Source organism: Danaus plexippus, chromosome 14 (assembly GCF_018135715.1).
Source record: "Danaus plexippus chromosome 14, MEX_DaPlex, whole genome shotgun sequence".
Taxonomy (NCBI): domain Eukaryota; kingdom Metazoa; phylum Arthropoda; class Insecta; order Lepidoptera; family Nymphalidae; genus Danaus; species Danaus plexippus.
The window spans coordinates 1925053-1937082 of NC_083546.1; the positions used below are offsets into that span (position 1 = coordinate 1925053).

The following is a 12030-nucleotide window of genomic DNA, read 5'->3' on the forward strand; positions in this document are numbered from 1 at the left end:
CTCATTGAGTAGGTACGCCATGTATCAGTATTATATTTTATGTTATAAATATTTTACTTATGTTTTACTAAATTAAGTGTAAGAGACTTTGTTCTCATATAATCAATTTAAAGATTCAGTAAAATTTTGTTTATCGTATGCTGTTAAAAACCCTTTATAATAATTATATATCGAAATACAACAGACTTTGTTAGATATACCATATTTAATTAAAATTGTATAAATAAAGAAGTGTTATTAATATTTGATTTTAAATTTAAATCACGGGTATATAACTTTTTCAATAATAAAAAAAACGAAAACTCAACAGAGGTCAAATATGAGTATCATGAATATTAAATTAGTGACCCATGTCATACTTTGACGATCTTTAAATGTTTCTGTGGAGTAAAGAAATGTCTTTAATAAATTTAAATTACATTATAATTGTATTTAAAAATTTTAGACTATTTTTAAGAGGAAAACATTTAATTTCACTGTGTGACCAGGCGGCTTAATTAAATAGTCGTACCAACATACAGAAGCTATCAATGACAAGTATCGAGTTTGTATTTTTCCGTGTCCGTTAAAGAAAGCGCCAACAGCTTCCAACCAATCATAAACCATTTTTTTCAAATAATTCGAGCGTTGTTGACGCTTGGCGTAGTAGCGTAGTTTTTATAGTTTGATAGATTTTGATGTAAATTAGAAATTTAAGTCAAATTTCGAATTTTGACTAGTGTCAAATGTTGTGGATTTTATTTGAATAAAAGACTTGGATTAATCAGTTTGTGATAGTTATATGTAATTTTATACAAAGTATACAGAGCGCTCTGCGTGTGGTCATGAAATTATATTTAGTTTTCCAAAGTGGTCTTAATCTTTTAGAGTTTAATTAGTACAACAAAATGTCAACAAGAAGTGGTAGGATAAGACAAAGTTTAATTGAAGCAAGCCCACCGCGCACTCGGAAAGGAGTTTCACCTACGCGCTCTCCCGGTAGAACTAGGAAAAGTTCGCCAACAGCACGTTCTGCTCAAAAATCTCCCTCCCGTAAGTCGCCAAGTCGTAAGCCTGCTCCTAAATATCCAGCTCGAAAGTCTCCTTCTAGAGCCGTTAAGGAAGATAAAGAGGAAAAAGTATCACCAACCAAAAGGCCAACTATCAGACAGAATGCAGAAGTAAAACTACTTAATATTTCTTCCAAACTAGAGGTTTTGAAAACGACTCGAACACGACGTTCAGAATATATAAGTGACGACGCGACCTCTTCAGTATCAAGTGCAGATCCATTACTTACGGATAAAGTAAATGGTCTAGATAATGTGTCCTCACTTCCCAACTTATATGAACTGAGGAACAGACGAGTGTCTGAAGATTCAGGCAGTCGAAGGTCGAGTCGCTTTAAAGATGTTGTAGACAATGTGGCAGACATTAAACGGAGTTTGAGTAAATCCCATAGTAAATCCATGAGCAAGTCTGTAGACAATTATTCAGACGAAGAAGGATCCGAAGAGCCGATTAAGGAAAAATCCCATTCCGTTACAAGAAAACTCTCAACCCCTCTGCCGAGTTCCACAACACTATCACAGATTAATGACAAATACGATTTCATGGGATTGATAGGCTCTTGTATATTATATTTTTTAATACCAATAACTGTATTCTACATTCTAATCTCTTGCCATAATTCATGCTCATTAAAAACTTTGCATGAAATATATCCATACAAGTCACTATTATTATGGTTCAGTCTGCCGACCACAATTTTGGTCATTGCGCAATATGTTCTTCAAGCTGTTTTAGCTTCATCACGAATGTTTGGTATAACGGAGATTGATAAACAGGGTAGGAAATTCTGTTTTAACGCTCTATTTGCCGCTGTTTCTTCAATAATCATCTTACTTGTGTTATTTTATTACAATATTATTGATACAAATATAGTTCTTAGCTCGTACTTGCAATTGGCAAGTACATCATACTTGATTGGGGTATTCCTAGCCGCTGTTTTATATTACAAGAGCTTTAACAACAAGGAAAATTTAAATTCTTATGGTAATTCTGGCCATTTTCTTTATGACTTCTTTATGGGCAGAAAGATACATGATAGATTTGGGAAGATAAACATTAAGCTGTGGTTAGCGAGGACAAGTAATATCACCGCAGTGAGTATAGCTAAAATTAAAATCTATTTCAGCAAACTACTATAGTAAAATAAAAATATATTTTAATAACAATTTTCTATATTTTCAGCTTATTCTGACAATAATAATGTTTGAGCACGGATTTAAGATACAAGGACATATAAGTGATCTCAAATGGGAGTCCTTGGAAGGAATTTCCGATATAGTGCAGTTAAAGCCCACCACACTTGTATACTCTGGGATGCAAATGATATATATTTTATATTTTATTATGAAAGAGAAACAAATAACCACAACATTTTATTGGCATTCCGAAGGTTTGGGCTACCTTCAGACAGTATCGAGTACTCTGTACCCGTTTTTATTCACAACAATATCCAAATATGTTATCGACACAGACCTATCTATGCCCTACCATTTACTACTATCTGCCACTATAGTATATTCCTTGGGCTTCTTATTATTAGTTACGAGTAATAACATAAAATATGAATTTAGAGAAAATCCTCTACAACCCAAAGTGATAAGTAAGTTAACACGCATTTTCCTTGTTTCTATTAATTATTTATACTATTGTGTTTATATCAATATAACTGCAGTCAATTAAAATTAATTATTTTAGTATCAATGCTATCAGTGAACACATGTGTTAGTGTTTTCATTTTGTAAGTTTGATTAATTAAATATATATTTATATACTTACCTTTACCTCTATGAATTTCGAAAACATTTTTTTTTTTTAATTATGTGACTTACTCATTATATTTATTTAAAAAAAATATAAATATTCTCTATAATTCAAAAGTACAAAAAGTTCTTTACTTTTAAGGTAAACAAATTTTTTCTTTTCAGATTTAGAATCAATGCCCACGTTTCACGGTAAAAAATTGCTAACGACTCACATGTGGGGTAGATTGCGCCACCCGAACTATACGGGCGACATATTGATACATACAGCACTTGCGTTGCCGGGGATACTCTCACGACAGATGCTGGCCTGCGCCCCGGCTGTCATCACGGTATTGGTGCTCGTTCATCGTTCGTGGCGGGATCATAAGCGATGTAGAAAACGTTATGGTGCAGCTTGGCACAGATATTGCATGAAAGTACCATCGATTCTCGTACCAAAAATATTCTAATTTATACGTGAATTCACATATACAGCATAAATATTTTTGTGTCATATATTACATAATATGTACCACGCATTACACGCGACATGCGTGATAGATGGATGTATTATGTATTACAACATATTATTTTTAAATACAGTATTTTTCATATCTGTAAACGTAAATTTTAGAATAAAATTAAATTAATTATGATTTATTTTATACTCAAATTATGTATTTTGTATACAAATTATATTTTAATTATAAATAGGTATTTTTTTTAAATAAAATATTTGGGTTATACTTATTTGCAAAATTGCCGGACACTGGCATTTAGCTCTCTAATGTTAATGATTATTAGGTACATTATAGAAATGTGTCTTGAATAGATGAATGTTGGTTTGTTCAAGGTTTTATGTACAATAATATACAAATATTTGATGTTGAATAAATTATTAGATTTGAGACATGTGTTCAACAAGTTTCGTAAGTTGTTTGAACAAGTCTTATACATTAATGTAAGGTTAGTTTTAAAACGAGTTGTGCCACCAAATAGTTTATATAGCTTTACATAACATATAACATAAGGGTATGTTTTAATGTTGATGAAAAATGTGCCTATATTTAAAATTATTATATATTTTTACATTTCGGACTTCGCATTAAGTTCTGCTCAACGTAGCGTACGTTCTGTGTAATGTTAGTGCTTTTTATATTTTTTAAATTAATTATTGTATTGGCGTAAATTAAATTTTGTTATAATCAATTCCATCGAGAACTCTGTAAGAATAAATTTAGAAGATTTTATAGTTTTTCATTTCTTTATCCTCAGTTTTTAACATTTTGGACTTAATCATTTAAAGTGGAACAAAATGTAAAAATGAAAAACGAATTGTTTGATTTTTTTTTTATTTATTTATTTATTTTTCTATAAAATACACATACAATTTGTAAATAAACAATTTATTAGTTAAATACATATCTAACACGTTTCGTTTCTAATATTCATACCGACATTTACTTGCGTTGTTATTGATTCCGGTACGAGACGCAGCGACGGGAAATATACAATTACAACATTAATTTTTATGAATTTATTAAATAAAAATATAACATCCATCGATCGGTTTAGGTTTAAGCTGATTTATTTAATAAATTCAATATTTTCATTCACAATTATCCCTAAAGGTAAAAGCTACTGAATGGTGACTGATATGTTACTCACGTAGCTTAGAGCGCGATCTATAGTACATACAAGAATAGCTATTTGTCTACCGATAATAAAACACAAACACCCAAGTCGTCTAATAACACGCACATGGACTCGTAAAATATTTGAATTATTTAGTAATCTAATAGGCCTAGCTAAGTGCCAGAGAACAATGTATCTACACCACGAATTACAAAATGTAAAAAGCCAAATTACGTAATAACACAGTTTATAGGACTGTCGGTACTTAGGTTTAAAATGAATCAAAAAACTATTAGTTTAAAACTTTGGCACAAATGTAATGTATCTAAGCTGATCGTATGAAAACAGAATTCGAATAAAATTATAATGTGTTTCACAGAAAAACGAGAATTATTGAGAAAATTTAAATATAAAACTTAATAAATAACATAAAAGATTGTTTTAATTCTTATCTATGTAAGCTCGTCAAATATTTCACTATTATAAAATAAAATAACCTAAAAAATATAGGCAAATAAACAATCATGTGTTAAATAAGTAAAATAAAAAGCTATGTAAATGTGTCCCCTAATTATTTGGTTCCGTTTTTAACATTCGCTATTAAAATATACACGTAATTGTTTTTACCTACAATAAATATTTACAGCTCATGATAATTTGAAAAAATATTTTAAGATCATACAATTGTTTTACACAACGAACTATCGATAATAATTAAAATAAAATTACGATCATGAAACATTTCTGCTTGTTCCTTTTTAATGTATGCTTTGTAAATGGATATTTTAAATTTAGAATAACTCCGTGTGAGAGCATTTTCTAATTGCATTCTCTTTATTATAGAAGTATCGTAGTGAAATGTAAGAAAAAAAATATCAAATTAAAGATATTTTTTTTGATATATGACATTAACAAGCGTCCGTTTTAATTAACAATTAATCAATCGACCGATAATGAAATGGAGTCATTTGTCTCTAAGCGTGTCTATGAACAATAAATATTTAAGAAAAAAAAAATAACAGATTTGTATTTAAAATCCAACTTACATAATCCAAGGTCGGTTTGAATCTTTTGACACATATAGCATAATTAGTTATATCGTATGTTATATTTATACATATAATCGAGATAAGGGTTTAAACGATTAAACCAATTATATTACTATAAATGTTGTTAATTATTATACTCAAATTGAGAAGTCGTATAGAATAAAAATAAAAATTTACTGATTGACGAATCCGAAGTCGTCCATTTTGAATTTAACAAATATGTTACTTTTAATGTAGTGGCAGTGCTTTCTTCAGGTGGCCGTGAACCAGGTTTAATGATAAATCATATATTCATTTTAAATAAGGGCTTCTACTTTCATAGACACTAATCCCATAAATATTTTTATCACCAATTATTTTAAATTTACACATGCCCCTATGGGATCAAAGCATTACACGAATTTCACGGATTTAATATCGATCATTTATTGGGCTGGATTAAAATTTTTTGTAATATTAATATAACTAGGGGCAACTTATATATATAAATACAGTGAGGAATACTATATTTTAAGTTTTTTAATAGGTATCGTTAATAATTATATTCTATTTAAAATGGCCGGATTAATTTAAAGAAACATACGTAAAGGTATATTGATGGAAGTCACATGAGAACATTTACAATAATAAAAACAAATGAATGATAGGGTAACACCGTTACGAAACTTCATTCAATCAAGAATACCTACAAATAAATATTACTTTCATATATAAGGTACCATACTTCTATACATATATATATATATATTAACAAATAAAAATTATTTCAACACTTCCATAAAATGCCAAAATAAGTATTCAAATAATTACAATTGTTACTTTTATCTCTATCTACACATTTTTTTTACATAGCTACGATTTACACAGCCATTGACATTGATTGATGGCATTTCTACACATTTATATATGAATCTTATTAATAAATAAATAATTCACTGTAAGAACATTGTTATTTTTAAATTTCCACAAATTCTAAACATATGACATGCGATTTGGCATTAAGATTAACAAGCGTCCCTACAAATATTATAAATGCGTAAAGTTTTGACGGCTGCGGCCATTTTAAAGAAATTGTAACCATACAGTGGTATTAATAACCCCTCATAGCAGGACATGACAAGGCGACGCCCTGGGAACTAGTTAGTCTTAAAACAAATATAGTAATTTTCTAGAAAATGAACTGTAAAAATTTATTTACAGGTTCAATAAAAAAATACAAGACAAATTCTTTTAATAACACTTTCATCAATTATAATTTTACAAGGAAGAAAGATTTGTTAAGCTTTAGAAAGTTAAACTACATTAATAGATTAAAGATGATAATTTTTTGTAGTTCATTAGACCAAGACCTTAAAAATATTATTTTTGTTCCTCTTTCCATTATTATCAAAACTTGTAAGACACGATTGATCGATTTAAATATTCAAGAGACAGATATGAATAAGAAAATCTAATATTCACATCTGAAAATGTTACAATTAAACTACGCTATGTCTATAATTATGTGTCATCCCATTCATCCTTATAAATAATAAATAAATTAAGGTTCACTCGTAAATAATAATTGTTTCAAAGTTTGGCAGGAACGGAACGGGGGTAATCAAAATTATTGTTTGAATATTATGTCAAAATAATAGTACGTTAAGGAAAGTCAAATTTAAATATGAAATTGTTATGGATGGCGGTAAAGCAATAGACAAAAATCTATTTCTATAAAGGCCAGCGTCGCACACGCCTGGCGGGGCGTCAGAAGTTGCTGTCAAACACGCCCATAGAGCGCGAGATGTCCTCATCGCGAAGGCAGCAGTCGAGAAACTCGTCCAACGTCAACACACCATCGCGGTTCAGATCCATTTTCTATAAAATAAAGCAGCTTATTTCTTCCTATTTTATTTTTAATTACCATAAGGTTTAACGCTGAGTTTTTAAAGATAGTTATCGTAACAGATTGGGAAATTTATTTAAAGATATATTTGTTTATATAAACATAAAACTGTACGTTAGAAATATAAATCTAAGTAATTTAAATCGAAACTAAGCCATTTAAATTCAAACTCCACTAATAGAAGCGATCAATTTCCAAATTTTTTACATGTATTGTATAAGCTTTTATATATACCTGAAACATCCTTTCAACTTTTTCTCGTACAGCCTCGTCATCGATCATCGGTTCTACTATTTTTCCCATAAGATCATAAATAGCAGTCACAATTTCAGTCATTTCTTCTTTAGTTATGTAACCATCGCCGTTGATGTCATATAAAGAGAAGGTCCATTTTAATTTTTCTTCGAGCGTTCCTCTTGATAATACTGACAATCCAGTCACAAATTCCTGTAAGTCACATGTCAATTACTAACTTTAACACAATTATTGCTAGGGGTTTATAGATTAAACCGATAAATTACAGCTCTAATTTTTTTTTTAATTATACCCCAAAAATAAACGATTCCAGAATATTTTTGTTTTGAAATATTTAAAAAAAAAAAATGACCATTGTATATTATTACTGTATTATGCTATACATACCTCAAAACTCAACAAGCCACTTCGATCTTGGTCCAATGTATTGAATACGTAGTGTGCGTACTGCGCCGTGTTGGCTGCATTAATAGAAAAAAAAATCATGTTCAATATAAATATTACTTAGTGGTAGTTAACATGTGTTTTTTTTCAATTATATTCCAAAAATATATTTAATGTACGTTTGACTAAGTTGTTTTTTTTTATTACTAAATTTTGACACAATATTTTTTTTTTACTTTAATCAATTCTTTTTTTAATATCTTAACATACGCAGTGATATTTGAAATATAGATCTTCAAATAAGGAATTAAAGTAATAGGAAAAAAAAAAATATCCAGCACAGTTGCAGTTTTTTATTTGCCCAAAACTACATGACATACACTATGACGTAGTAAATATACTTTAAGAAATGATATAAGCTAAAAATTTCTAACATCTATAAAGCTTACTTATCTATGGAATTCGGAAGTATTTTAATTCTCAAATGTTTTCACCTTTTCGGAAAAACTATTGAATATATTTGTCGTACTACGGAGAATTAATTATTTTAGATTCATATCAATAGGTTTGAAATTTTCAAATGGGTATGATCTTGTCACTTTATATATTTTTGTTCAGCAATTAAAAGAAATCTTGAAAATGACTTACTGATAGAAGACAAATTTTATAATACCAGTAGATTTTGTATCCAAAATGACTTGCTTGCTTCTTAGATCGGTATGGAATATTTGCAGAACGAAATATATATTTTTATTTAAACATTTTTTGCGACACGTTATTTTATGTATAATAATTAATTCCAGTAAGTAACTTTGACAAACTGATTATATCATGTTTTCGCTAGAATATTAACATTTTGTGATATTTCTAATGCATATTATATTACTAAAAAGATAAATAATTACATGTGATGCATAACTGAATTTTGTTGAAATTATAAAATAATTTGATTCATGAGCGAGAATACAATAGAACATATCAACCTCCATGCTTACAGAACTTATAAAAGTTTAATGAAGCCGTAAAATAAACACACAAAATCATTACATTTACTTTATTTCAAATAGGTACATCAGCATTAAGATTCTGACAACTTATGAGCATGTCCAATAAATTACATTTAACCACAGAAACAGAATGCCGGCGCTTCAGCATTGATACGGTCACAATTTAGACATGTCAACTGAACATTATCACAAAGGATTTGAAGCTACCTAGATTCATTTGGTTTACCTCACACATCCCCAAAGATTTTAACACCCAGGGCACATAATACAGTTTTTATCAGCTGTGGGTATGTATCCTGGACATTGTAGACATTTCACATACGGATACAAAAGATGGTATTAAAATTAACTTAATGTTAATGTTGTATGGGCACATCATGACGATTTTCCCACAAAACTGACAGTTCCTTAAGTTATATTACACTAGAACGCCTCCCGTCTGCTGCTGGTAAACTTCTATTGTGTCACCTTCTTCCATTTCAAGTGATGTTGGTGTGTCGTTTTCATTAATAGGCTGACCATCAAATCTGAATCTAACAACTTGCATAGATAGACCCTGTAATTATAGATTAAAATTGTGAAATGTAATTAAAGAAATATATAGCCGTAGTTATTATTGACAAAAATAGTAATAAGACTGAACAAATATGTAACAACCAAGTGAAGAATAGTTGTTACGACGAAAAACGCTTCTGGTTAATTTTGAATTAACATAAATGGTGATCAATAATGGTATTATTCAGTCACACAATTGAGTTTGTGACAATAAACTTGTTTAAAAGAAAGCTATGTTAGATATCTAGATGTATATTTATGGAAGTAATATTTATTAACAAATAGAGGGATAATTCTGAAACCGGTGTCGTGGGCTTAGCTGCCATTAACGGAATACTTTGAAAGTACAGGAATTTTGAATTAAAGTAAAACGCAATATATCGAAACGGTTATTTTTAGTAATGTTAATAATTTGATGAATTGGAAAACCTTACCGCTCGATCACAATACGCATTCATCAACTTTCTTAGAGGTGTGTGTTTCTTTATTTTGAACTGGACAATAGCATTATCCTGTCCTAATACTTTCAAGTTGATGTGCTCGCTTTCACCCTGGAATCGAATTTACAAATGAATCACTAGAATCACGAAATACACATTAGATTCAATAAGTAACCACATTGCACTAAATGACTAAGAACGCCATGTCTGCGACTGTAGTTTTTGATAATATTACGATGCAATATGTACCTTTTTTTCATCTGCCATTTTACGATTATATAGTTATTGATTTTTATAATAACAAACAATAAAGAAATCAGTTAAATTTTTGATTAAACACAAAAACTCAACACAGTGACAGATAAGTGATCCGGTGGCGTGGTAATGGCGTCCGCAGTCCGGTCGAGTCGGCTTGGAGGAAACGCTCAATGCTACCAACATATGCGCAGTTGGGCGGTATTAGTACGCTTCTGCGCATAGTACGTCTTCAACAAATTTCCAATCTTAATTGTTTGATATTATTTATTATTCTCATTTCTAATATAATGTAAGAATTTTTAGTTAACAAACTTTTATTTAAACTTCATTTCGTTTCTACCAACATTGCAATAAGAAAAGTAATAAACAGTTTATTCGAATTTTTGAATTATAGTAATATATAAATTACATCTTAGTAAATATTAAAGCAAGAGCTTTAGTTTAATATTAATATATCCGATTTAATATCGAAGTTTGTTAAATTAAAGATAGTCAGTTGAGTATTTCCCTTAAAACAGTGCTGCCAACATATATTTCAAAAAAGGCGATGTAGCTAGGGTTGTCACTTGGCTAACTAGTGTTGTACCTATCGGTTTAATTGACAAGTTTTCTGTGTTAAAAATGTTACGATTTTTGTAAACTAGTTCGAATGGAGAAATGATTTAACTTGAGTTAAAGTAATTATACAAGAGTTCTTTATTTAAATGCTTATCATAGTTTATTAACTAAAGTAATGTGTTCTTATTTTTTCGTCATAATTTCGGCAGAAAGGATCTAAAAAGAATTAATTATAAGTAATTTTATTGCTATTATAAATGTTTTACAAAATTTACTTAATTTAAAATATTGGTACAAACAGGTCGAATGCACATTATTGGGCAATCTTTTCTTTATATTTTCGTTGGGAGCATCAAATCTATGAAAAATACCTATAACTTGTTACCTATTGATTTCATATATATATTTTTTTTTCTGTAAAAGATAGATGTACTTTTGTACATGTATCTTAGAAAGATCTTTAAAATTGTTAAAACAAAAATTCAAAAAAAATTCTTCATGGAACTTTTTCGCTAAACGTATACGTTTTATACTTTAGCAACCCAGTTGTTAAATTTTGTTTTGTTGATGTTTGCGGTTGGAGTATTAAACGCTTTTTAAACATTCGATCACGTCTTCTTTATTTAGAAATTGTAATTAAACATTTAACACAGTTTTATTTATTATTAATAACATTATATTATATTATATTATATTATATTATATTATATTATATTATATTATATTATATTATATTATATTATATTATATTATATTATATATATTATATTATATTATATTATATTATATTATTATATTATATTATATTATATTATATATATTATATTATATTATATTATATTATATTATATATATTATATTATATTATATTATATTATATTATATTATATTATATTATATATATTATATTATATTATATTATATTATATTATATTATATTATATTATATTATATTATATTATATTATATTATTATATTATATTATATATATTATATTATATTATATTATATTATATTATATTATATTATATTATATTATATTATATTATATTATATTATATTATATTATATTATATTATATTATATTATATTATATTATATTATATTATATTATATTATATTATATTATATTATATTATTATATTATATTATATTATATTATATTATATTATATTATATTATATTATATTATATTATATTATATTATATTAT

The 12030-nt window shown here is 28.0% G+C and overlaps 3 protein-coding genes across 3 annotated transcripts in view; 1 reads left to right on the forward strand and 2 right to left on the reverse strand.

Annotated features, from left to right (window-relative positions):
• The first annotated feature begins 385 nt into the window (after positions 1–385).
• LOC116769502 (delta(14)-sterol reductase TM7SF2) lies at positions 386–4040 on the forward strand. Its single transcript, XM_032660622.2, has 3 exons — positions 386–2144; positions 2233–2650; positions 2976–4040. Exons 1-3 carry the CDS (start codon positions 888–890, stop codon positions 3260–3262), a joined length of 1962 nt encoding a protein of 653 aa, XP_032516513.2. The 5' UTR covers positions 386–887; the 3' UTR covers positions 3263–4040.
• An 87-nt stretch (positions 4041–4127) lies between these two features.
• Positions 4128–12030, reverse strand: part of LOC116769813 (Kv channel-interacting protein 4-like) — a 105706-nt gene continuing 97803 nt past the window's right edge. The window contains exons 4-6 of the mRNA XM_061522644.1: positions 8004–8077; positions 7596–7808; positions 4128–7333 (exon numbers count right to left, since the gene is read on the reverse strand). Coding sequence (XP_061378628.1) covers positions 7223–7333; positions 7596–7808; positions 8004–8077 — 398 coding nt within the window. The 3' untranslated portion in view covers positions 4128–7222. The remainder of the gene's footprint in view (positions 7334–7595; positions 7809–8003; positions 8078–12030) is intronic.
• Positions 9040–10413, reverse strand: LOC116769510 (small ubiquitin-related modifier 3). The gene is made up of 3 exons (XM_032660630.2): positions 10252–10413; positions 9997–10113; positions 9040–9563 (listed from the first exon to the last, which is right to left on the reverse strand). The coding sequence occupies exons 1-3, from the start codon at positions 10267–10269 to the stop codon at positions 9426–9428; spliced, it is 273 nt and encodes a 90-aa protein (XP_032516521.1). The 5' UTR covers positions 10270–10413; the 3' UTR covers positions 9040–9425.

What these genes read in the sequence shown, in the direction of transcription:
- LOC116769502 (XM_032660622.2), top strand. Translation starts at nt 888, where the DNA reads ATGTCAACAAGAAGTGGTAGGATAAGACAAAGTTTAATTGAAGCAAGC. An exon ending in GGACAAGTAATATCACCGCA is followed by an intron (nt 2,145 to 2,232) that starts GTGAGTATAGCT and finishes CTATATTTTCAG; the next exon opens with CTTATTCTGACAATAATAAT. An exon ending in TCTACAACCCAAAGTGATAA is followed by an intron (nt 2,651 to 2,975) that starts GTAAGTTAACAC and finishes TTTTCTTTTCAG; the next exon opens with ATTTAGAATCAATGCCCACG.
- LOC116769510 (XM_032660630.2), bottom strand. An exon ending in ATGCGTATTGTGATCGAGCG is followed by an intron (nt 9,564 to 9,996) that starts GTAAGGTTTTCC and finishes CTATAATTACAG; the next exon opens with GGTCTATCTATGCAAGTTGT.